We start from the raw sequence: 27,229 nt of genomic DNA, 5'->3' as shown, positions 1-27,229 counted from the left end.
GAACTCATCAGTGCTCCAATTGTCCAGCCACCTGATTGGGATCTCCCCTTTGAGATCATGTGTGATGCTAGTGACTATGCTGTGGGAGCTATTTTGGGACAGAAGAAAGACGGCAAGACCCATGTGATCTACTACGCGAGCCAAACCCTGAATGATGCTCAGATGAGGTATGCCACAACAGAGAACCTGGATCAGGCATGGGAGCAAGGACCTGGAGCGAGGGTGAAAGGTCGGTCCAGCTGGGAGCGATGTCACCACAGCGAGTGTAACAAGTTGCTCGGCTTTACGGTGTTTTGGGGCTCGAAAATACTCTCGGAGCGACCTCCTAGAGCGACGACACGAAGTCGTTCCAGCTCCAGAGCGAGTTCACCACAGCAACACCCCGAGGTCGCTCGGGTTTGTGTCGATTTGAGACACGAAAAACAAGCCGGGAGCGACGTCCCACAGCGACTACCTCAGGTCGCTCCACGACCGGTTCAGGGCTCATGGTTTGGAGGCTACAGCTCAGCACCAGGTGGTTACTACACCACGTTCCCACCGGACGACGACGATGCTGGGGCCTCTGCCCCTACTCACTATCCTTGAAGGTACTTCACTATTTCCCCTGGTATATACCATCTCATTTTTGCATATTAGCTTTTTCTTGTGGGTATCTCCCTCTACTTGACAACACTGAGACTGTGTAACTTAAGTTTGGGGGAGGTACCAAGTATTTGATCATGTTTGCTTTGATGAATTTGCATTGAGTCTTGCACACGTACTTTTTTGCATAAAAAAAAACATATAGATTGCATCACTTGCATTTTTAGGAGAGCCTAGAGCATATAGGTTGCATTCACTTGCATTGGGAGCAATGATTTAAGATGCCTTGTAAAGAACACTATCTCACACTTGAGTAGCTATTGCATCTCTCAAAAAGTCTTGTATGTTTCGAGCCTTGAAAACTCTTCATGAATCTCATTAGTTGCTGAAACTCAATCTTTGAAGCCAACTACATCTTTATTTGAACTGAACGAACTTAATGCTTCTTGCTTATGGTCCCTTGTGTACTGAGTACTGGATATACACACTTGAGTTGTCACATCCTTTATGCCAATTTTTTTGACAAACTCGAGTGGTACACCACTCCCAAAACCTCTTCCTCCTTTTAAGCTTTCATTGTTTGATGAGTGAGGCCTTTTTCGGAAAGTCTTACATGTGCATAATGTTGAGAGTATCGGGAACGACAATGCTTGATTTTCATTCTTGCTAGATTAGGCACTTTATTTTCTAGCTATAGGTGGGGGTGAGTATTGTGATTATGATTTGAAAGCATGAAAAGTTTGAAGGAAAAAAATAGACTCTTTGTGCTTAAATGGATAATCTTATTGGAATTAGTAGATAAACATCTAGCTCGAGTTGATGAAAAGTCTTGGCCCCCGAATAAAAAAAAAGAAAATAAAAATATATATAAAAAAATAAAAAAAAAAAAGAAGAAAGAAAATGGGGCTAGCAAAGTTGTTAGGAGCTAAAATTGTTTTGAAGTTGAGGAAAATCCTTTATAGATTTCAAAGAAAAAAAGTTTTATGTGCAAAGTGTTCTTTGGTTCTTTTGGTGAGAGATGTAAGTTGGGTTTGACATTGGAAAATGATTGTGTAACTTGTATGTTTGGGAAAATGGTAGAACATTGGAGATTGAGCATTGTATGCATGAGTTGGTCTTTTTCTTAGATATATTATGTGCAATGTCAAGGCTACTTGTTTCGAGAGTAAACCACCTTAAAGATCATATATCTTGAACCTCTTGACTCACTTGAATAAAAAGCCTTCTCTTACCCACCCAAATGATTTGGACCAATTGACCATTTGCAAGAATTCACCTGATGTTTTATGCTTAATGAATGTGAGAGTTGGTTGATTTGAATGTTTGGATGCTTGATGATGAGTGTAAGGGCAAAAGAAGTTGAGATAGGCCTAGAGAAGCTAGAGTGTAATAAGAGAGTGTGCGCACGTTGGATTAGATGTTGAATTGAGTGCTAGTTGTGTTTCTTTTGGCTATGAGCTCCCACCTTCAACCCTCTCTCCCTATGAGTTCTAGAAAGTTCACTTGTGGACAAGTAAAAGAACTAGTCTGGGGGAGTTGATATCTTGCATATTTCCACTGTTTTATCCATTCACCCATGTGCATTTTGATCATATAGACTAGGATTTAGCCATGTTTAGGTTGCATTTTGCATACATGAGTCTTTATCAGGTATTGGAGTACCACATGGAGTTCTTGGAGACATTTGAGTGCATTTGGAGCTCAAAAGAGGTGATAAAGGTGATCATTGGACGAGCAGTGCATGGGAGCGACCTCACCGGAGCGACACCATGAAGTCGCTGTGACACCCTTTCAGAGCGACTTGGCCAGAGCGACACCCCAATGTCGCTCGCGTCTCCATCGCTCGGAGGCACGAGAGCGACCTTACAGCGACGTTCCGGAGCGACACCATAAGGTCGCTCCAGCTGGGAGCGACGTGACCGGAGCGATATAGCGAGGTCGTTCGCGAAGAGCGACCCGGAGCGACAAAAGTTGATCAAAAGTTGATCTTTAGGCATTTCCCACCCACAAGGTGTTTGATGAAATGCTTGAGACAACTCTCATAAGCTTTTAACATACTTTACCAAAGACATTTGTTGTTAAAGGTGTTAAGATAGCCAATAGACTTGTTAGTAATGATTGCTTTCATATTATTCAACCAAAGACATTTGATGTTTGAAATATGTTAGTAAATGAACATTCATCTAGACATAGAGTTTGTTTAATATTGTGTCTAAGCTTAAGGTTAATAGTTTGATTGATCATTTGCCATCCTTATTTCGAAACTTGATCACCCAAGGTCTAATTCCTATACCCATAAGTTCTATTTTATCTTAGTTAAGAAAGTCGTTTCATTTATCTCTTTTATTATTCTGCAACTGCATTAGCATTAATCGTTAGTGTAGAAAACCTTTTAAATCATCGGATGCACTTAGATTAATCAAGTACTTGCACTCTCAATGTTTGAAATCCCTTAGAATTGGTTCGATAATCTTTTATATTACATCATTTGTCTTATGAGTCTTGAAAACTCCTAACATCATTGATTTTCAATGAAGCCATTTGTCATCTGTCGCCACCTGATCATGATTTAGTAACAATGTCTACGTGCCAAATCCGACTTCACGTGTCTTTCTCTTTCAGATGAGTTGTTTTTGCGTTATTTTCATGTTCACTCCTCTTACTGTTCAATGTAAAACAAGTTAGACGTCTACGAACTTTCAATTAGTACCTAAAGTCTGCAAGCACTATGAATATTAACATAAAATAATAAACAAAAGATACATCAAGTGGTCTACTAATTTACAAGTGAAGCATATTCAAGTTGAATCTTATCAATAATAGCATAAACCAGAAGTTGTTATGTTGCGGAAAAATTGTTATGTTGCGGAAAATTGTTTTTTTTACAGCAAACAAAACATTTACAGACTCATATTGACTCTGTAAACCAATTTGGTAACTCCGCATCCATATGAACGATGAAAGACAGTTGTTTCCTATCACTACGTGCTAGACTATCCGTCCGTTGCGGAAAATTGTTATGTTGCGAAAAATGGATCACTACTACTTGTCTAGTTGGTCATATGCCAGAAAAAATATTTGATGAAGCAGGTGCATACCGGCTTACTCTATCGAATTCTGTAAAATATTAATTTGAGGTTATTAAATTTTTACTATTTCATTTTAATTGTTTTTTTAGATTTGTATACATAGATTAAAAAAACATTTAGTTTTGTATATTTTTAAATGAAAATATCATTATTTATACATTTAACCATATTTCAACCAATAAAATTAAATTAAAGAATAGTGTTAATGTTTTACATTGAAATTTTAAGATAACACTAGATCTCGACCCGCGCAACCGTGCATATTTTTGTTTTCATTTATTTTTATATAAATATTTTTTTCAATTCTAAATTGGTATATTTTATAATATATACATCTCTATCAATTTTTAAAACATAATAAGTTTACGGTATATTTTTTTCAATGAATAGATTGTTTCAAATTTTCACATGTATTTGTATCTTCTTCTATATATATATATTTTCAAATTATTATTTCATTATTAAAATCGTAACTATATATATAAAGATTAGTAAAATATTTTTTTATTGTTAATTTCAAAGATATTGTAACATTTCACAAATTTAGAAAGTTTTTACAAAATTAAATTTTTCGCTTCATAGATTTATATTATCGAGTAAATAATTAAACACTTAGTTTTTGTTTAATTTTTAAAATAAATTATATAATTTAAAATTTGTTTTCATTGGTTTAAGGTAGTAAAGATTAATCATTGTTAAATAATATGATTTTTGTTATTTATAAAAAACTTTATAATTTTAAAAGATAACATCGAAAAATATTTAGATATTTAACATATAGAGGTATAATATTACAACATTAAATTATATCTATTTAATTTATAATATTTATAAATCCAATGGATCATCTATTGTTTAAATCCAATTATTGATAACCCAATAAAAATATCTGGTAGGCCCAAAATTTAAATGATAAAATTAGAGATTAAATGCAACACGATTTTTTAAGAATATGTCCATTAAGTTTATTTTAAAAAAAAAATCACATAAGAACCAAGGCGGTGACTTCTGTTTTAATATGTAAGATTTATTTCGTAACGAAATTTTAATTTACATCGATAATTAAACTGGAACGGAGATAATGATAATTTTCGTTGGGTAAACATAAACTATTCTCGTTGTACTTGATAGTTGAATTTCATATAGACTCCCATAATCATAATCATTATATTTTGTTGTGTTGCGATATATGACTGTAGTTCCAAGTGGAAAGCTCCTTTGGTTTAATTAAGTAATATGCAACCGTGTGATGATGACATATATTCTCCCTTTATCTATTAAATTAAACAACCTACTTAATGTAAATATATCCCTACTTGTTTTGTTTGAGCAATTATTTAATGTGTCCGTATTAGGTTATAATGCTAATATGCCACTTTCAGAATTATTATTCCATTAAAGTAGGTGTGTTTAACTGTAGTTATTATTTATGTATCTAGACGCAATAGTTTGGAGTCTACAGATAATTATGTATGACTTTATTTTCCTCCGACTAATAAAACACTACTACTCCAGTTAATATGATAAGATACGTTGCGTCAAGTTTTTATTTCTGCTTTTAAAACATAACTTATTGAAAACTGTTTAAGCTTACCGTACCCGTGTTTATGTTTAAAATCTTATAAAATTATGTGAATTTTTTTTTTTGCCATCTAATTTTATTTAATAAAAGACCAAAAACCAAACTACAATAATAATTAAAAAAAAACACACACTAAAGCCCGAAACAAAGGACAAACATAAAACCTGGGCCTAAAAGCCTAAACCCACACCCGTGTTCATCCACGCGTTGAATCCATCATCACGCGACACACGCGTCTGGTCAACTCGCATGGACGCCACGTATTGAACCCACCGAAAGCACGCAACACGCGTCGTACGATCACACTCCTTGATCCAAAGGCCGAGATTTTCGCCGGAAAAAAACGAAACACCAAATGTTTCGCCGAATCACGCCGGAAACAAACCACCGCGCCCAACTTCGTCATCCACTCTTTCACCGGAGAGCTTCAGCAAGCCATCTCCGAGATCTCATCCTTCCCGTTCTCTTACATCCTCATCATCACAAACTCAACGCCGAAGAGCTTCCATCGGAATCATCACGAGATCTCATCCGCCGAGAGCAAAGTCAGAGAACGCTTCCAAATAAAACCGCCGTCGACTGCGAAGGATCAGACAACGCGGATCTTAAAGCCGGTCGTTCACCTTAAAGCTAGGTACAACGCCAGAGTCAAAAAACCAGCCGTCTACCGTGAGAAAGATGCGACGCCGGAGTCAGAGCTGGCCACACCGCGTCGAAGAGACCACCGTGTGCCAAAGTTAGTACCGTCGTGAGGAACCACCATGAAGACTCTCTCTTTTAATCTTAGAGAGAAGGCAGAGCTTTACCATTCCTCTTTATAAAATTATGTGAACAATATGTTTTGTTGGTATTCGAATTAATAAAACCAATTAATTGATTTTATAAAATTATGTGAACAATATGTTTTGTTGGTATTCGAATTAATAAAACCAATTAATTTTGGAGATATCTGTTATGTGTTAAACATATTTTAACCACAATGCAACTCCATGTGAATTAGTCGTGTGAGTTTAAGTTTAGTCAATTGGTTGGGTTTGAAGAAGCATTATGGAGTCCCACAACTTATTTTCGAGATTGTAAAATTCTCTCGAGATTTGAAATATCTCCGTTGAAGCTTAGATTGGCTTTTACTCTCCTACTATTTTATAATTATACTTAAAATTTTATCCTCATAATTCAAGATACCTTATATATAGAATTTGTGTTATACGAAATTATACGGTTAAAACAGTTACTTCGCCAACTTTAAGTAGGAAAGTAGTGTTGGATTTTGGAACAAAAATACGAGGATCTCCTTTTGTATATTTTTAAGTGAAGCACCAGGAGTTTTTAGAATCGAAGACTAGATGAAAAGAAGATTTCACAAGTGTTCTAAGCGTATAGGTTAATAAGAAGACGCCGAAGGATCTTTAGTTTAGTTGTTCCAACACAATTACTATCATTTGTATCCTCTGTGTGATCTAGTCCCGATTTTCCGAATAAAATCTGCTTTAGTTAACTATTGAGATTCTTATAAATATTGAGATTCTTACAACAAAAAGTGGAGAAGTGGAGCATCAACAAACAAAGAGCCTTTTATAAATATTTACACAATATGGGGTCAACCCTTAAAAAGAAACCAAGATGCACGAAAGGCTGAACTGAACCTTGACACAGCCAACACCATAGGTTTATTATTAGGGTATTTTTGTCCGGTAACTTAAAACTCTACATAATGAATCCCGATTAGTAGCCTAGAGCAATAGTAGTTAAAACTGTCTGTAAAAACGATAAATGGGAGGATGCAAAAACTGAACCAGTAAAGTTTTTTGATGGCACTCTTAATAATGCTATGATGAACATGATATGTTTTGCATTTCTTTTAAAATTGCTGTTCTATTGAATGGATATGATATGATTTTTTTTCTCCTATGCACATTTATAAAGGTCTAGTATTTGTAAACTCTTAATAATGTTATGTTATAATTCAGTATTAAAATCCAAAAGCTTAGAATTAGTAGGTTTTATCTTCATCTGATTTTCGGTTGTTGTGAAAACAAGGAATGAATAAATTTAGAAAACAACTAAACATTGATTACCCCCCCAAAAGAAAGAAAGTAAGAAAGAAATGACAAATGGGCAAAAAATGACAAAGAGACATCTTTAATGAGAGGAAAACACTGTCGTCTTAGCAATTGCGTCATCATCAGCGTCATAACACACATTTCTTTTAATTTACTTTTTTTTTCTTCATTGGTCAATTACACATCTCGCTTTCTTTCTCTCTATCTCAACCCTCTTTTGGTCTCCTTCTTGCTTTTCTCTAGGAAGTACATAGAATTTAAACGAGGCAGAGAGAGAGAGAGAGAGAGATTCAGACATGGGCTAGTCTGCTGCTTTTGATAAATCATCTTCCTCGTAGGCTTTATCTATCTCTGCTTTTTACGGTTAGAGTTTTTTGAGGTGAGACTATGCGTGAGTAAGAGTTACATCCATTTCGAATTATTACTCTGGATTCCCCACCGTCTAACCCTTGCCGCCGCCGCCTCGACGAACAAGACTCCGACCTTCCTCAATATGCTCAACCAATGGCAGACGACCACGACGAAGCTCACCACTTCCTCCACCCTCAACCCCCGCCGCCTTCTTCAATGAGGCACGGCGCTGCGTCAGACGAGATAGTGGAGGTTCAAGGAGGTCACATTGTGCGGTCGACGGGGAAAAAAGACCGGCACAGCAAAGTCTGCACGGCCAAAGGGCCACGTGACCGGCGCGTGAGGCTATCGGCTCACACGGCGATTCAGTTCTACGACGTTCAAGACCGCCTTGGCTTCGACCGTCCGAGCAAAGCCGTTGACTGGCTTATCAGAAAGGCTCAGACTTCCATCGACGAGCTCGCTCAGCTTCCTCCGTGGAGTCCCGCCGATGCTATTCGCAAAGCCGCCGCAAACGCTAAACCGAGAAGAACCGCCGCCAAAACCAAAATCTCGCCGTCGCCGCCGCCGCCGCAACGGGAACAGCTTCAGTTTGGGGGTGCACGGTCCGGTGGATTCAACGGAGTGGCGGAGCTTCCGAGTTTTCTTCCTCCGTCGATGGATTCAGAGTCGTTTTTCCCGGTGGTTGGCTCCTCGACGAAAGCTCCTCCGAGTCAAGATCTCCGTCTCTCGCTGCACTCGTTCCCGGATGGTCCACCGTCGCTTCACCACTCAGCTCCCGAGCCTGTTCTGTTCTACGGACAGAGCAATCCGTTTGGGTACGATACATCGACGGGTGGCTGGGAGCAACAGTCGATTCAGAGACTGGTAGCTTGTAACGGCGGCGGAGCAACCGATACAGGAAACGGAGGAGGAGGGTTTCTGTTTGCTCCACCTCCTAATGCTTCAGCGACGTCGTTTCAGCCGGTACTTGGCCAAAGTCAGCTTTGTTCTCAGAGGGGTCCCCTTCAGTCCAGTTACACGCCCATGATCCGTGCTTGGTTTGATCCTCATCACCATCAATCCATCTCCACCGAGGATCTCAGCCATCATATTCCTCCGCCGGTATTTGCCTCAGGTGAATTCTCTTCCGGTTTTCGCGTACCAGCACGGTTTCAGGGTCAAGAGGAGGAGCAGCACGACGGTCTAACCAGCAAACCGTCATCTGCTTCCTCCATTTCTCGCGATTGATAACAATCGAAACAATGTCCTCCAGTTCCAGGTTATCCCAAAGTTCTGTCCTTTTTACATCAGTAAAGTACTTTTGGAGTTCTTGTTCGTTTAAACTAAGAAAATAAACCATTTTGGAGGGCCTGTCAAGCTTCCATTCACATTGAAAACTTGGCTTAGATTGTTCTGAACAGGAAATGCGTTCTCTCGGTTTGTATACAATGGCTGAAAGAAAAAGGCAAAGAAGGGATGCGAGAGTAGAGGAAGAACAAACAAATGTAGCTCGCCATTTCAGCTTCATCTTCTTCCAATATCCTCACCTTGCCAATTGTAATTTTTCAAATTTTTCACCAGTTAAGACAACTCTCTGTAGCTCAATTATGGTTAGATCCCAAGGTTTATTCTTCTTGTGTTGTGTCTGAAAAACCTTTTTGTCGTGTGTTGTATCATCATCATCCTTTTGATACTGCAATAGCCAGATACTTGAGAAATTGCAGTTCCTTGTTCTTGTTGTGTGCAACTCCATTGATGCTCTAATAATCTTTCTCTATATTTTGATGTGGATTTTTGCTGCTCTCCTCAGCTAAGAAATTGTTCAAAAAAACTCAATCTAGATAAGCTTAAATGATCTGTTCAAGCTATAAATCCTTGTCGTAAAACAACATGAGCCTGTGTTGATTCTTCTCATATCTCACTGAAATCCTTTGGCCCCAATGATAAAATGTTTAGTCATTTTCGATGAACAGTAAGTTTTAAGTTGTTGCTTCTTCTGGAACATTCAAGGGGATTTAGCCAGTTCCCTTAAATTACAAGTGAAAACTTTCCTCACAAGAGTAAAAAAATGGGTTTGTAATCTGTCTGATGTCACTAAATGTTTCCTCACCTACTTTAGTGATAGGACAAGAGATCCACCAAACTTGAATGTGATGTTGTCTTTGATGAGTAAAGCAATGGGGACATGAGACAAGGTACTAAAGAGTCACCCATGTTTGTCTAAATGTAGGAAGCTGATCAAAACTCTTAAATCTTCTCTATCATTCATCTTTATACAAATAATTTTGGATCTAAAAAGTTAGTCAAAATGCATGGTTTCAGATGTTTTTATTTTACCTTCATTTAGCGCCGGAGAATTAAGAAAAGCAAACACCTTTCCATGTGATGTAATAAACACATCACCAACCACACAAAATGAGAAGGTGAAGTACGTTCTACCAAATGATAGAAAGGCCGAATCTTTACCTTTCGATTAAGGTCTCATTACTGAAGCTCATATCCAGTCTACCGTTTGTCAACTGATAAAAAATCTTCAATAAGTTATGTCCTATAAGACATATGTAAAGTACAGTGTATCTGTCATGACCAAGTAACATGTTTCTCACTAAACCTGAAAATATCTAATGGTCTTGAGAGTGATGTTGAAGATGGAACCAAAATTGTAAAAGAGCTGCCGCTTTAAAGAATGGTACCCTCTCTCTAGTAAGATCTCAATGTCTTCCCTTTTATTCAAAAGTCATAGCTTTTAACCCCTCTTCACTATTGTTTACTTCCTCCATATAAATATAGTTGCAAATTTAAGAATATGAAACGAGTGAAGATTCACTCACACTGACAACACAAAATGTGATTATTTTTCTTCTCAGAGAAGACTATGACGACTCTTAAACATTAGTTAATTTCGATTAGGCATCAACCAATGTAGCAAGTACTTTCCGAAGCCGTCATTATAAGTTGAATAAACTCAAACCTCAAAACATGTGAAGAATGAAGCAAACAATCACATCAATCTGATTAATATGAAGTAAACAACAAATCGTGTAATGTAGACAACATATATGAACAATACATTGGAATGTTTCTGTAAACCAAATAAAACCGGTTCAATTGGGGACAACAAATCAAAGAATGAAAAAATGAGAAATTCAATCAATAAAACCGGTTCTTCTGAAAACAGCATTCCTTACCTGCCGGAGATCTCTCCCTTTAAGTGTTCTTCCTGCTCCTTCAAGCACCGAGCAAGACAGCAACGAAGACTGAGCCAAAGAACGAGCTACCATCTCGTGAGGCGGAAGCATCTCCCCTTCCTCATCATCATCAACATCCACCACATCAGTCAACTTAAACTCCTTCTTATGACGATTCATCATCGCCGACGGAACTTTAACCGGAGCCGACTGAGGAAACTTTCCTCCGTTCATAAAAGAAGACGTAAACGGAAGCCGTTCTTGAGGCGGTTTAGGAGCGGCGGGGATGGTTCGAGCGGAAGCACCGCCCCCTGAAGAAGACGAGGAAGAAGCTGTGGAGGAGACTGAAGTGGAGAGAACAGAGGCGGGTTTGTGGTGAAAGACGTGGTTGAGGTAACTGTTTCCTCCTGAAGGCTCGGGGAGAGCAGCGAGGATACCGGAAGCTTCCACGTTTTTCAAACTGCTTTTGCTTCTTTGAAGGTGACGAGCAGGTGGGTGTTGTTGCTGCGTCGGAGAAGGACGAGGCGCGTGAGTTATGTCGATTGCGAAGATGTCGTCTTCGTGGAGCTCACCGTCTGCGGAAGCTAAGGATGGTGAAGACGAAGAGGGGATATCGATCCGTGTGTTTTTGTTCATTTTTTTTGGTTAAGATCTACGAATCAGAGAAATCAAAGTAAAACAAAAAGTCAATAAGTTTAGGTTTTATTACAGAACCTAACTAAAGTGGAATTAGATCGGTCGGAAAGTTGAAAATTTTCGAAATTTCTTTCTTTTTTTTTTTGTAAACTAGATTTTCGAATTTTGATTTGCTGAAAATAACATAATCATAACGTAGAAGATCAATTTTTTCAGAAATCTCGAATCATAAGAAGTTGCAGCAAAGACGAAGATTGATGATCCTATTGAAATAAGATGAACTTATTATTCAAGAAGGAGATCGATAATCGAAAGGAGGAAAAAAATTTACCTCAACTATGGGAAGATGAAGAAATATAATAGTAGTAGATTAGATGTACGACCAGCTAGCGATCTGAATGTTCAGCGATGGAGAGAACAGATAGAGACGAAAAAGACGAAGACCAGAATGATATATTTCTAGAATATCCGTATAGTAAATATCAATGTCGCCGTTTCAAACTCTGTAAGACCAATAAACTATAGCCCAATAGCTAAAGCCCAAAACAGTTCATTTATCAGACGGTTCCGTTACCTTTAACAAGCTTATAAAGAGTGTGTATAAAAATAAAGACCAATTTTTATAAAACAAACCATTGAGAAATCAAACAGAACAATGCTTAAATGTATAAACATAAACAGATTTTTTTTAATAAAAAAATTCATAATCAAATTCATCCGGGCTTTCTGGATTTTGCAGCTTCCTTTGTGTTTGGTAAACCCGGTTTAGCGGATATTTTCTTTGTTGCCACATTGGGTGGTGATAATTTTTCCGGTTTTCTAGCCGGTTTAGTGACTTGGCATTGAGCCCTAATCTCCCAAGGTCTAGCTGCTATCCACCGTTCTTTCCAACTCCATCCCCAGTTTTCTTTGTCAAGATTAAACGAAGCTTGACCTAGATACTGTGTAGCATTAGCCCTCCACTGTAAAAAAATACACAAAAACCACATAGTTACTTGAGCTACAAGGCATCTAAACACACAAAACCAAAACTAATAGAGTTAAAGTGGCAATTTTCATTGACCTGGTGAGAAAAAGCGTAAGCCATTGCCCGTTCCCGCTTCACTGTAGCTTCTTCTCTTTGTTGTATCCTAGCGAGAATCTCCTCCATTGTTTCAGATCCTCCACACCATTCAACTTCTATCTCGTGAAGCTTGATCTCCAGCTTCAACCGATTCTCCAGTCTTTTGTTCTGGAGTCTACCTTGTGTCACCATATACATACGCCGTGCTCTGATCTGACTCTGTATATCGCACCAAGAATGCAGCACATTGAGTGCAATCGAAGTTTGGTTCCTCACTGTATGGCCTTGGACCAATGCGTTAAATCTCCTTGCGCTCTTCAAGCTGCATAGTCTTTTTCTCGCCTTGTATGCTCTAAAAGCCTTTTGAATGCGAATAGCAGCGATCTCTACGGTAAGTGTAGTGGACGCTGAGCTTGATTCGACCGGTTTGACACGGTTTAGTGTTTCAGAATGTACCTGAAAAAAACATAAATATTGAAGTAACTAGTATGCAAGAATGAAAAGGGACTAAAACAGAGATTTTACTAACGTTGCTTTGGTTTGATTTTGTATGTTTTTCTGCTTTGAAACATATGAGAGACCGGAGCAACCATCCAGATCCCATAACAAAAAGAAGATTGTTAGTAAAAATCTGAGAGATTTAGAAGAATAAAAGATTTTATTCGAGAAGATATTGAAGGTTGAAGATTTAATCGCATTATGTGATAGTGAGATGGAGTGTTAATGTGTGTTGTTTCTTGTAAGGCACACGAATGTTAATGTTGAGTGGGTTTTAAGTAAATGGGGATAGGGAGAGGGTTGAAGCTTCGTTCTCTTTATGGTGAAAAAACCCATCTTGTTGATTGACATTTCAACCAATGGTGAAGGTGGTTGTTTGATCTTTTCTTCAATTACAAGGTGGGGTTGCTTCTGATAAATTAATTAGTTTTCGGCAAGTATTGGGAAAACTAATCAAAATGAAGGATGACAAAAGAAAAGATTGGGAGGAAAATGATAATTTAGCTGCTCCCGGCGGGGCTCGAACCCGCGACCTTCGGCTCATAAGACCAACGCTCTAACCAACTGAGCTACGGGAGCTGCTTGTAACATATGTTCGATGCGTAGTATATAACATAAATGTTTCTTATCATCTATCTTGTGCGTTTCTTCTTCCCCTTTCTGAGCGATTACCCAAGAATCTTCCTATGGCGACGTATACAGCTGACGACGATTACGATTTCCTCTACAAGGTGGTACTAATCGGAGACTCCGGCGTCGGCAAATCCAACCTCCTCTCTCGATTCACGCGCAACGAGTTCAGCCTCGAGTCCAAATCCACCATCGGCGTCGAGTTCGCCACCAGAACCATTCACGTCGACGACAAAATCGTCAAAGCTCAGATTTGGGACACCGCCGGTCAAGAAAGGTATAAACTTTCCAGTAAAAGTTTCATCCTTTAACCAATCTCAAGAACTCAAAAGATTTGATTTTTATTTTGTTGTTTGGGAAGATACCGAGCGATCACTAGTGCATACTATCGAGGAGCTCTAGGAGCTCTACTTGTGTACGATGTTACACGGCATGTGACCTTTGAGAACGTTGAGAGATGGCTCAAGGAGCTTAGGGACCACACTCATGACGCCAACATTGTTATTATGCTCGTTGGGAACAAGGCTGATCTGCGTCATCTCAGAGCTGTTTCTACCGAGGATGCGACAGCCTTTGCTGAGAGGGAGAAGACTTTCTTTATGGAGACGTCTGCATTGGAAGCTTTGAATGTGGAGGATGCTTTCACGCAGCTGCTTTCTCAGATATACCGTGTGGCTAGCAAGAAGGCTTTGGATGTTGGTGATGATGATCGGTCTGGTGTCCCTAAAGGACAGAGTGTTAATGTCGGGTCTAAGGGGGATGTGTCTGAGGTCAAGAAGATCGGTTGCTGCTCAAGCTGATCTCAAATTTTAGAGGAACTATGTTAGTTTGAGTATCTATGGAACAGATGATTCCTCCCTTGTGTAGTTACTTTTGGTGTAGGTTTCTCAAGATCTTTATAATGGTCTGTCTATGTTTACATTCGTTTGGTTGCCGCAGGTTTCGGCGTCAGCGGCAGCGGCGGCGGCAGCGTCAATGAAGACAGTTGTTGTTCGTTTCGCAGACGCTGACGTTGCCGCTGACGCTGCCGCATACTATATCGCGACCGCAGATTTTATCGGCGTCAGCCGCAGGACGCGGCGTTTGGACGCGGCGTCAGACGCAGTTTCCTGCGTCAACGAAACGAACAAGAGTTGACGCAGAATGTTGACGCTGCCGCTGCCGCCGGTACCTGCGGCAACCAAACGAACAGCCCTAATCTATGAACATAAAAGGGTGCTTTAGATTGATGCAAAACTATACTTCAGAGTAGCAAACCAAATGTACAAGGAACAAAGAAGCCTGTACGGTTTTCTTAGTCACTGAGCCACTATTTTTACAGGTTTACTCTGTTTCTCTTATGAAACCATTATATAAAAGCATGTCCAAAACACCATGTGAGTTAAACTTGAAGTTTATATAATGAGAGATGTGTGTGTGTGTGGAATGTTTATATAAGCTTTGAGGATGCAGTTTCTAAGATTTTTATTGGCTTTAACTGGTATATCAAACAAGAGTCTGTTTCTAGATTGGTTGATGGAGCTTCTTCCGGGTTGATTCTGGTTTGACAAACAGGTTCTGGTTTGACAAGCCAGTCTTGAGAGTTGCAATATGGACGATCAAAGCAAGAAGCTCCGGATGTGTAATAAGAAAAACCAGTGTGTATTCGGCAAAAATCTATAATTTGAAGCTTAATCATGGATATATTTGGTAAGGAGTAACTGTGGACTCACTTCGTATGTCATGTCCTCTATGTCCAAGCGCATGTCTTGATGATGATCAACATAATTAACAGATAAAAGCCAATCTTGAAGAACAACCATTCTTGAACAAGCTGACATTAGAAGATGGAAAATGTGTTCAAGGTGATATTACATCTGCGTGAATTGCTTTAAAGTGAGGCTGTCCATTGTCTCGCGGATGTATCCTAAACCCAGTTGATCGAACCGGTCCCACATGCCTGTACGAAACATCATGCATATTCAGGGGAACAATGTATGAGGCTGAAGCCATGTGAGGGTATACGGTCGAACAAGGAGGGGTAGGCTAATGGCTAAAATAGTTCTGCTTCTAGATGTTCAATGGTATCTCGGAAAGCAGACAATAGCAGAGTCTATGGAGCCAGTAACACCGTTACCTAAGAGATCATTCAAGAAGAAGAATAAGATTTAAAAGAAATTTCAGAAAGACAATGCTGAGAATGAGGAGTATACCATGCATATAAGGTGAACAGGATGGTTGGGGCCAAAGCGAAGAGGACCCATATATTGTATGTGAAATTGTGAATCATATTAGTAAGAATGTAAGATTGATATATCCACATTACATAGCTATATATTTTTAAGTCACAATATAAACAAACAAAAAAAAATCGAAAACCAAAACTTCAATCAACTCATACTTGCATATACAATCCACAATCACACAACGTCATTGATGAAAAGACTGAATAAACTGTTTTATCAGATGTCACAATTACAGTAATAAGGATCATTAACATACCCTTCACAGAACCATATAACATAGAAAAAAAAAACGGGTTAGGGGATAGGGATGGGGATGTCATCGGTGCGAATATCATCTCCCCAGTACCAAGTATACCCTTGAACACGAACTTATGAGACATTCCAAATCTATCTGGAAGAGAAGGCACCACGACAACAGTTTTTGACCATACTTCTTTGTTGACATCTTCCAGAACCCATAGGTCAACTGGACCACATCGTAGAGCCGCTATGGTTATCTTTCCAGCGTGATTCACCAGCTCACCAAACCATTGAAGCGCCCGATCCTTGGGTAGCTTAGTAACATTAAAGTCTTCAGAACTCAGATCAAACCTCATTAGAGATCTTTTTCCTTTGTAAGAAGCTAAATAATATATAACCCCATCCCTGCATATCTCTTGACATCCAGGATAATGATGATATGGATACACTCGATCATTCTCCATTTTTCTTTGGCTCCTAGAGTGATCACTTGATGCACCTCCGGCATAGCATCACAAGGTGTAACACCACGAGAGATGTTACTACGTTTAGTTACCACCGTCATGCACAACACTTTGTACACATCATTAACTGGTCATATCCAAAAACACATAATATGTCTTTATTCGTCGTTTTGACTCTAGGTAAAAATACGAACTGACCCGTGCTAGGGTTCCCGACCACAATCTTGCTACAGTTCCGACCAAAGATCAAGCCGCGAACAGGTGGAGTAAAGTCATACGACGCTAGACACGGTCCATACGGATCCACACTACAACTAACCTTGTCATGATTAGAAGACGGATACTCTTGAGAGATGGAGTGAAAGCGCTGCATCCTCACGTACCGATGATACAAGATGACGCGGCTGAGTTGAAGATCGAGTCTTGTACAACTCGGTGAACTCTTTGCCGAGGATTATCGATGACAAGTGTTTAGAAGCGAAACGGAGCCTGGCTATGGATCCCGCCGGCAGTTTCATGAGAATCTCTACGTTCATGTCAATATGAAGCGTCATAAACGGATCGTTTACATTCCTTTCGTCTTGTTTCTTAGACCTCTTGACCCTTTTCATGACTGTTTTCAACTCTGCCTCTCACAGTTTGATTCTTTTGGCTCTTAACCCTAATATCTTTCTTTAACCCTAGATATATCTTTTTATATACTTGTAGATCCAAACATTTCTCTAAGGATCGAAGCCGACTAATAATTCGAATCTGTTTTTCTAAATGAAACAAACAAAGTTTCAAAAATGTATGGGCCGAGATCCATATTAATACTATTAAAATTAAAAGGGAAGGAGTTTTAAAAAATCTACCTATGAAAATTATTTGGACTCTTTCCTTTTATTATTGTTTTGGTCTTCCCCTATATATTAACATCACGTAACAAATATTTCACCCTATAAATGTATCTGGTTTTAACTCTAACTATAAAATTGGTTACATTATAATATATTTGAACCATTTAAATCGAGTAGTAAACCATCGTACCAGAACAACCTTAATATCAACTCGTGATTACATCTTATATAAGCGCATGTCTCACGAATCCCAAGAACATCGCATGTCTCACAAATCTTACGAAAATAAAACCTATTCACAGAGACAAAATAATTAAAAATTGCCAAAGTGGTTCATGCACCCTGTTTTACGAAATTATTGCAATACACATGGCCAACTCATGAAAATGCATTACATTTTCTTTATGGCTTGACTATGAGACAAGGTAAGTTCACGTTTGAACACCGCATCGAATTCTTTTACAATGTTACCTATAAAAATTGATAGTACCTTTGTTCTGAATGTTTTATCTTTTAATGTAATCAAATCAACATGTTACTCAAATCATGAAACACAGAAACCAAATGTGACTTTTAATTCATGTACATGTAAAGCTCTTTCTGCAATTCTTTGTATTCAATAAAAGTTTATTCAGGATCAATAACATCAACATTCATTATCGATTTATTTATTTTTGTTGTTGATGACCATTTTTTAACTCCTAATTACTTGAACGAATAAATTCGAATAAAAAATTAGTTATATCCGAATTGATGGTAAGATTCTTAGTAACAAAATTAGATTTACGAATATTTTTATTCCTAAAAAATCGACTCCATCATTCATTCTAACAGACTGTTAATCTAATTATTCACGTAATTATATAAAGTAAGAAGTTAGATTTGAGAATATTTTATCCCCAACATTCTACTGTCATCATTATTACTAAAGCTTAATCAAATTGTTCACATGATATTTTACCACTACAACAAGTAAAATATCTATAAGATTTGGTATAAACTACTTCTTAACTTAATTAAACCAATTTGTTTTAACTAGGTTGTTAACATTTCTTAATTTTCCCGATTTAAATTTATATATTCACAATAGAAATAAATAAATATTTGAAATATTTCTTATACGATCCAACATCTCTAAACTTATTCCTCAAACGTTATAAATCACAAAAACAAACTAATAATATCATATAAATAAATGTTTGTTTTCTCTAATATCATTTTCTTTATTTTTAAAATAGTAAAAAGAAATTCATCAAAGTACAATTTAAAAGTATATAAAATTTTAATTTAGGATGACAAAAAAAAATTTAATGGGTCAACCAGGGTTAAGTCACATGTTAATGATACTTTAAAAAATTTTATTAGACTTTTTCAGATTTTAATTAACCAAATTTTCATTAAATTTGAACCGGTTTATATACGGATCATCGGATTTATCGGTTCAACCGCGGGTTTGGGTCAGATATGAAAATAATAAATATTTTTTATAAAATAAATATATAGATCAAACTTCAAAATAATACTTAATATTAACTAACATTTTTATCCAAAGTCAAACCCGCGCTTTCAAAGCGCGGATCAAAATCTAGTAACTCTTTAAAAGGTCGAAACCGACTAGTAATTAAAACTTGCTTTTTTCTAAATGAGGCAAACAAAGTTTTATTTCACATGGCTAATCAAATGATAATTTATTTTCTAACAGAAATGAAATCTACAACCAACGACTGTATGTTCATCTCAAATTCTTTTTTTGCCACTATACTACCACCGGTTGTTAATGTATATATAACTTTGAATGCTAACAATACCAATTCTTTGATGTGTTAATATTTTATATATTTGTAAATAAAACATCACATTTTGAAAAATATAACAGGAAATGCCTCTTGCTTAATTCCTCTGGATACAAATGTACGATGTTTAAGGTTGTTCACACATATTAAGAGAAATTAAATATTTATTTTTATCTATTATTTTTTGGTTTTATTTTTAGTTAGTTTAAAGTTTTGTTTGATTCCCAATAAAATTCAACCACTTACATTTCTACATTTTGTTTTATATTTTATTTTTAAAGCAAATTGCATTAATTAATGGTAGAACATCATACATTTGTATACGAGGAAAAAAAACCAAAACATCATATATTTTTTATATGGAGGGAGTACTCCCTCCGTTTCAGATTAATTGTCGTTGTTGAAAAAAATTTTCGTTTCAAAATAAGTGTCGTTTTATGATTTTAATGAAAAAATTTATTAGTAAGATTCTTCTGTTTATTTTTCTATTGGTTGAAATATGGTTAGGTGTATGGGTAATGATGTTTTTATTTTGAAAATGTACAAAATTAAATATTTTCTTAATCTGTGTGCATAAACCTAAAACGACAACTAAATTGAAACGGATAGAGTATTATTTATCATGTGAATGGAAATCCTTAAGACATCTTTAGTGGCAGTATTTAATAGAGCTTTAAATACCTGAAAAATGTAAAAGTAGAGAGTTAGGAGATTTGCAAATAAAACCCTCGCTTTTCAAGGCCATTCTAATTCCTCTCTTTGTATTCAAGTATTTCTTTGCGATGTGGTGTTTATATTTGTGAATTTGCAAGGTGAACCTATCTTTATAAGAAAATCACTAACAGGAAAGACGTTTTTGTGGTGGAAACCCCCTTAGTCCAGTGGTTTGACTAAGGATTCATTAATGCTTCTACACCAAGAAGTCTAGGTTTCGAATCCCAGCAAAGACGAATTATGCAGATTTATGGAGAAAAAGCATATATAGCAGATCTTCGGTATGGTGCAAGGAGTACCGTCAGACATGAATCCTCATAAGGCAGTTAGAATTGCCGGCTGTAGAATCGTCTTGTAATATTTCTCATATTTTGTAATAGTATAATTAACCATCGACAAAAAAAAGACTTTTTTGTGAAAAGAAAATATTTACAAAAAAATTTAAAGATGGTTGGTAAAATAGCCTTAAAGAAGGTGAGTCTCAAGTGGAAACTGAAGTCACTTTAATCAAGAACTATCTTGTATGTACTACTATTTCAAGTTTCATCACAAGGCTCTTGCGTATTGAGTTTAAAAGCACGAGCACAAAAAGATGTTAGAACGAATGGGAATAAAGCAAGGTCAAAAGGCAACCAAAATGATTATACATTGTTAGTTGTTATCAGGCTGATTCGTCAAAGATATCATTCCACTGTAATTACAAAACTCTTGTACAAGTAAGGACATCTTCATGTAACATTCTGTCTCATCTTCAAATACTCAATTGACTCAATTCTTTAAGAAACGATATAAAAAATGTGGATGGAGAACCAACTATAACCAGCAACAAAAATATTGTTTTTGTTCAAATGTAAAGCAAATAAGAAAATCAAATGTAAAGCAGCCAGGTCGAACACATGATCAAAATGAAAGGCAACACCAAAAGGGTTAACTTACATTTGACAGAATATAGGACTCTCTACATGATCAAAATAGACTTTGCGAGAAGCATAGGGTTCTCCAACTTCTTCAACCACAACTTTCTTGGCGATGTTTTCCTTGAGATTGTCACTGATGAAATGGAACAGGTTAATGGGAAGGGTCCTAGGTGCAAATATAAGCTCGCCAGTACAAAGTGTACCCCTGCATCTGTATTCATGATGAATGTCAATTAAATCTATCCAAGAAAGAACAACAATTGAAACTTTTGACCATTCTTGTTTATTGGCATCTTCTAGAATCCATAAGTGAACTTCACCGTTATGGGTAGCCGGGTAGGCCAACTCATTATAGCTACATTTCCATTGTAATTAACTATGTGGGTCTAGGTTCAGTCAAACACCAAAAACGGCCTTCGTGTTCCACGGCCCACTTGCATCCAAAACCTGCAAAAGGAGAAAGCCTAAGTCTCAAGCCCAGATGCTAGTGAAACGTTGTGTTTCACTTCTGTGTGGATAAGGAAGTTGTTACAACGGCCAGATTCACAATCAAGAAAAAAGAAGAAGACAATCAAGAGAAGAGATCGAGAGAGAAGAAGACTTAGCTTGAGATCACGAGATTGGAGTTCGACGGAGTCACGGAAGCAGTACACGATCAGGTTGTGGATCATTTCGGCGGTGACTTTCCGGCTTCATAAAGGAAGTGATAAACTTGCTAACTCTCTCTTATAGCTTTGTTTTGGTCCAAGCAATTAGCCATTGTTTGTAGCCTTGAAACCTTGATCATCGATTGATAGTGAAGCAGTTGAGGGATACAGTCTCCCTCCCCGGTGAGTAGATCAGCGAACACCGGATGAACAAAGTTTCTTGTGTTGTTCTTTGCTTTCTATTGTTCTCGCGAAATTGAAACGAAGACAAACTTGAATCAATCACTTGAAGTAGCAAGATTAAAACTTAAGAATTCGATCTAAAACTCTACAAACTATGCATGGGATATCCCCAGGTAACTTAATGGCGTTGAAGTATTTAGATTTCAGATCGAACCTTAACAAGGATGCTTCGTTTTTTTATCGAAGCATAATAATACAGTACCCGGTCCTGGGTCATGCTAGGTGAAACATTCGCAACACTCCCAAAGTTTTTGAAAAAAATTACATACAAATAAACCTCCAAAAAAACTTTTAGGCCTCCAAATTTGTAAAAAAAAAATTTACATAAACACGGCCACATGCCCCTAAAATTTCAGGGCCGACCCTGACAGTACCCTATTTATGCATATCCCCTTAGTAACAACACAAAGAGGAGGAAGACGAGGATGCTTACATTCCATCATTCTCCATTTTAAAGTTTGATCACATGATCAAATCCAACAAAATCAACATCCAGTCACATAGAAATAGCATTCGTCTCTCTTTATTAGTACTTGATTAGAAAATGTCTTAAAAGAGGCAAATAGTTGAATTAATTATTGAAAAGGTCTCGAAGTGTCATTAAAAGCATAACATGGCAGTGTTAATCAGCTTATTAAATAGGAGTATATATTTTGTCTGATTCTGAACCTTTAATGGTTTGTCAAACTCCTCTCTCTCCTCTGCCACCCTGCGTTGTCTCACCGAGTAACGCTAGCGACATCGGCAATGTCTGGGACCGGAACATTCTGTTTCCTTTCAGGTCTTCAGAAGCTTCTGCTCTGGTAAAATGTTATTGTTGAGAACATCTCCAAAATATGAAGTTTTTTCTTTAAATTTTTTTTTTAAAACTTCGAATTTGAAGTTTCATATTTTTATTTGCATTTTGGTTTCTACAATTACATATCACATTTATGATTCATAAATATTTTCTCATTTATTGTTTTAATCTTTAAAAAATTATATTCATAAATATTTTAAATTTTGTTTACAGAATTTAAATTACACATAAAATCAAATAAAACTTTAAAATGAGATTTAAAATATTTTAAACTAAATTTAGACAACAATAATATACAAAAAAAAACTTAACCAAAAAAACTTTTAAAAATTATATGAAGACATAACTATTACACAAATTTAAATATTACAACAACACTAATAGCCACATATGTTTGATCAGAAACCTTCAAAATTTTCAAATATTGTCTAAATCTTTTTTTGTGTAACTGAAGATTGTTGTTGTTGTTGTTGTTTTGATTTTTTTTCATACAATTTTTTCTTGTTTATTTCGAATATATTCACGAGTATTAATATCGTCGATAAAAATTTGTCTTTTAACAATATTTTATGTTTTCTTTTACTTTTTTGTTCTGATATAATGTATTTAGAAGTGTTAATATCACCTGATTTTAACAAATTTTATTTCGTAATCTACAAAATAAAAATGAGGAGAGCCATTTTTACTTCGAAATGCACTAGTAGATCATATATGCATTACGAAAATCATTTTATGGAATAATATGGTATTTTGTTTGAAGTTTAATATTAGTTAAGTTATTTTTATTTAAAATTTTATATTTTAATATAATATTTTATTAATTAATATTTTTATAATATGTTTATATATGTGTTAGTTATTTACAAAAGTTTTATGAATTCAAATTACTTATGACAGATATAAAAACCATATTATAAAATAAAATACAAATAGTTTTAAAATTGAATTTGAAGTTTTGATTTTGAAGAAAAACACATTTAAATTTCAAATATAAAGTTTTGAAAACTTTAAAATATAGTTCTTTTTTTGGATATGGTCTGAGTGAGTCGGTAAAAGTTTTCCAAGTAGAAACCTTGTTCTAGCTCTTTAGTTTCTTCAGTAAATTCTACTCTATTATCTGTGGGACCATGTTTAGTTATCGTCAGTTATATCACGTAGGTCTTCGCTGTAATCAATTTGATCCACTAAATAAAAATAGAATCGTTATTAGGAAGCATGTTAATGGTCTGGTCAAACTGTAGTGTGGTCCTTTGGTATTTTAAGAGCATTTTATCTCAGCACCCAATTAAGAGTACTTATTTTTATTTTATTTTTTTTATTATTTTATCCAAATCGTGAATCGCTGCATGTCGGTGGAGTCCACGAATAGTAGAATCAACAAACAAAACGCAACGTTTATTTTGCAGTTGAAAGCATCGTTGTTTGCTATTTTTGTGGGGTCCATAGGGCTAGCCGGCTCACATCACCCAACTATCTTCCTCCATTTTATGGTTATTTTACCGTTACACTTGGCGGTTCATTACGGAGCTTACACGAGTGTTTTTTTTCCACGCCATTCTATTCTTCATGACTTTACCCAATTTAATGCTCAAGCATCTTTGTTATCCCCTATATATTATTTGTGGAACATTTTTAAGTTGTAACTTAAAGGATCAGTGCTGACGTGTCGTCACCTCAGGCCGTCTCAAAGTCATTTTTTTAATGGACCAACGTAACTAGAAAAATGGCACGGATGTCATAAAGAAACATTAGGGGATTAATGTATTAGTGTATATTAGAGGTCATACATATATATAACTCTGAGAAGCCCTTAAGTGATTATTAAGGCCCATTGACGTAAAGATAAGCTAGGTAGCTAAACCATTCTTTTCGAAAATTTGTAAAGAAATAGGGGACATAGTAACCACAATTTCATAACCGATAAACTGCACTGAGAAAAAAACAATAAAATACTAAACCGATGAAAACTCAATTCATTATATTCCTGTTTTTAATCAAAAACAATAAACCGGAATAAAGAATGAATATATGTTTAGTGCACTGTAACATTCTCTTTAGTAGTCATTTCATCTTCATATTTTAAAGAATGAATAACATATAAAAATTAAGTGATACATTATGGATCATACGATTTATTTGATGTTTTTTCAGTGTATTACAAAAGTGTATTTTCTGTAGGTGCATGTCTTAGTAAAGTTATATATGACCGAGAATGTCATTAGCGTAATCAGTCAATGGTTTTTATCCTTATCAAATAATTTCAATGGTTTATCTATTGAACCGTTTCATCCCGCACAATGAATCTCTATATTTTAGTGATGTGATAAAAATCCATTTTTGTTAAAAATATGTGTATATGTTTACGCTAATTGCTAATTAAAATATCTAGCTCGCTTTTGACCGCAGAAATGGAAAGTTATATATTGCATTAAAATATCAAATTTGTAAATTTTACGTAAATTTCCTTATCATATTTATTGTATATTTATTATGTGTGTGCGTTTCGTCTAATTTTCTATAGCTTTGTTAACAAGCAGTTACTTATCACACAAGTTCGATTACTTCTAGCCCAAGTTAACTTTCTTATCACGCAAGATATATATTTGCGTCTATTGCCATCGGTGTTGTAAATTAGTAAATAAGCATTTACTTCTGGGATACTGTAAATACAATTTTTATGGTATAGTAAATATATAATGCAGCGTAGTATTTTCTAGACGACTTTGCAACCCTGAAGTTACAATATAACTATAAATACTACGACTAACTAACGGCATAACTCACCTTTCCAATTCTATCTTTTCATATATTTCTACAGTATTCGAACCAAGAAATGGTTGCATTCAACTCAGTTGCTGAATTGAAACCATTCAAGTTCATGTGGAAGATACAAGTGAAGATCATTAGGCTTTGGAAACAATACTCTGCTGGTGGTGGATTGACCATTGAAATGGTGTCAGTTGACATGAGCGTAAGTTTTTCTGTAGCACATGTATGGAATTTTCTTGATCACGAGAATGACATCTTCTTATGGATTATTGTTTTGTTTACAGGGGGACAAGATTCATGCTACTGTTAAACTGGAACTGACGAGTCAGTGGAGCTATAGTTGCTGTGGGGGAGTTGCAACAAATTGGAGAACTAGGACCTGGCGAGATTTATTCTTATCAGACTACCAGGATGGAGTTTTATTTGGTTAACATAGGGTTTGAACTTCTGACTTCTACCATGATTTTAATTTCTAAATAGATCTATGCTTTTCATATACATCAAGTTGCTAACTATATGGTAGTTACAGCTTGAAGCACATAAAGTGTGTTGCCTATGGAAAGGAAGCCGTGACTTTGAACAATTACTACCGTACCTCACCTGCTAAAGTCGATCTGTGTGTTTTGAGGTCATGGAGTATCGTGTGGGGGGGAGGTTAGCAATATGATTTTCTAGATTATAATCTCTAACTTATTTCTTTAGTATGGTAACATTTTGTTTCTTAAATAGGTGGCTTCAACTATGTAACTAGCTAATTTTCATACATGGACTCCAAAACCCTAGCGGCGCTCAAGGCGATCATGGCGATCATGGTTTGATCATGGAGGCAGCTTTTTAGATCGGATTTCTCATTGGATTTTCGATCTCCATCTGATCTCTACGCCCCTCGAAGTAGACATCAGCCATCGTTGCTTCACGTGGACGTTTCAGGTTTCAAATCTGTTTCTTCTCCAACAATCACCATAGTTCTCACGGCAAATCGTTTCTCTTTCACTCGTGGTTTCTACGTCAACACGTTCTTAACCAACGGTTTGGGGAATCTACGATCCATCTCAGATAACATGGCTCATTGGCCTGTCTCGATTACATTCGTGGGTTTGTACTGTTATTTACAGTCCTGCGTGATTCCATATCTTTGTATGGGGTCTTTCAACCGTTTCCGATCTGCTCATCAAGCGGATATCAAGGGCACAGGGATCCTCTATGAGGGTGATGATGAACCTATAAAGCTGGTGGATCGCGATGATTCTTTTGTAATCAAGGAATTTGGATTGTCTCTTATTGGCAAGGTCCTTAATCCAAAGAAACAGAATGTAGAGAAGCTGTTGCAAACAATGCCTTCGCAGTGGGGTTTGTCTGAGAGAATCACTGCCAATGATCTAGGGAATGAGAAGTTTTTATTAAACTTCATGTCTGAGGAGGATCTAAAGTCTGTTCTGAGAAGAGGCCCATTCCATTACAATTTCTGTATGTTTGTACTGGTGCGTTGGGAACCCATAGTGCATGATGATTACCCATGGATTATTCCTTTTTGGGTTCAGCTCATTGGATTCCCTCTTCATCTTTGGACTGACACGAACCTAAGAAACATAGGTGGTAGACTCGGTCATGTCGATACTCTGGAGCTCACAGAGGGGCGCATGCTCATAGAGGTTGATTCACGCCGTCCACTGAAGTTCTCTAGGAAAGTGGAATATGAGGGAGATGAGGTTACGATCGAAATAAAGTACAAACATACAGAAATTGTAATGGAATGGGCCTCTTCTCAGAACAGACTTTAGATCCTCCTCAGACATGAAGTTTAATAAAAACTTCCCATTCCCAAGATCATTGGCAGTGATTCTCTCAGACAAACCCCACTGCGAAGGCATTGTTTGCAACAGCTTCTCTACATTCTGTTTCTTTGGATTAAGGA

General features: G+C 36.7%; 4 protein-coding genes, 1 non-coding gene and 1 pseudogene across 6 annotated transcripts; 2 read left to right on the top strand and 4 right to left on the bottom strand.

Annotated features, from left to right (window-relative positions):
• Positions 1-7,485: 7,485 nt before the first annotated feature.
• On the top strand, positions 7,486-9,440 carry LOC106322645 (transcription factor TCP4-like). 2 transcript variants are annotated; one of them, XM_013760742.1, is made up of 2 exons: positions 7,486-8,928; positions 9,071-9,440. In XM_013760742.1, exon 1 carries the CDS (start codon positions 7,821-7,823, stop codon positions 8,895-8,897), a length of 1,077 nt encoding a protein of 358 aa, XP_013616196.1. In that variant the 5' UTR covers positions 7,486-7,820; the 3' UTR covers positions 8,898-8,928; positions 9,071-9,440. The 2 variants fall into 2 exon arrangements, with proteins under 2 accessions (XP_013616196.1, XP_013616186.1); XM_013760732.1 differs by having other exon boundaries at positions 7,489-8,928; positions 9,017-9,113.
• A 1,198-nt stretch (positions 9,441-10,638) lies between these two features.
• LOC106324146 lies at positions 10,639-11,488 on the bottom strand. The gene has a single exon (XM_013762168.1). It carries the CDS (start codon positions 11,471-11,473, stop codon positions 10,796-10,798), a length of 678 nt encoding a protein of 225 aa, XP_013617622.1. The 5' UTR covers positions 11,474-11,488; the 3' UTR covers positions 10,639-10,795.
• On the bottom strand, positions 11,473-13,291 carry LOC106324139 (protein IQ-DOMAIN 1). Its single transcript, XM_013762163.1, has 4 exons — positions 13,066-13,291; positions 12,537-12,992; positions 11,805-12,435; positions 11,473-11,489 (listed from the first exon to the last, which is right to left on the bottom strand). The coding sequence occupies exons 1-3, from the start codon at positions 13,138-13,140 to the stop codon at positions 12,187-12,189; spliced, it is 780 nt and encodes a 259-aa protein (XP_013617617.1). The 5' UTR covers positions 13,141-13,291; the 3' UTR covers positions 11,473-11,489; positions 11,805-12,186.
• A 248-nt stretch (positions 13,292-13,539) lies between these two features.
• On the bottom strand, positions 13,540-13,613 carry TRNAI-UAU. The gene has a single exon. It is a non-coding gene; the product is annotated as a tRNA-Ile (tRNA).
• A 58-nt stretch (positions 13,614-13,671) lies between these two features.
• LOC106326902 (ras-related protein RABA1g-like) lies at positions 13,672-14,606 on the top strand. Its single transcript, XM_013764859.1, has 2 exons — positions 13,672-13,941; positions 14,026-14,606. Exons 1-2 carry the CDS (start codon positions 13,721-13,723, stop codon positions 14,462-14,464), a joined length of 660 nt encoding a protein of 219 aa, XP_013620313.1. The 5' UTR covers positions 13,672-13,720; the 3' UTR covers positions 14,465-14,606.
• Positions 14,607-15,721: 1,115 nt separating this feature from the next.
• Positions 15,722-17,204, bottom strand: LOC106339320 (annotated as a pseudogene).
• Between the last annotated feature and the right edge of the window lie 10,025 nt (positions 17,205-27,229).

Source organism: Brassica oleracea, chromosome C1, assembly GCF_000695525.1.
Source record: "Brassica oleracea var. oleracea cultivar TO1000 chromosome C1, BOL, whole genome shotgun sequence".
Taxonomy (NCBI): domain Eukaryota; kingdom Viridiplantae; phylum Streptophyta; class Magnoliopsida; order Brassicales; family Brassicaceae; genus Brassica; species Brassica oleracea.
The sequence above is the reverse complement of the archived record's forward strand: the minus strand, read 5'-3'. Positions and strand labels throughout refer to the sequence as shown.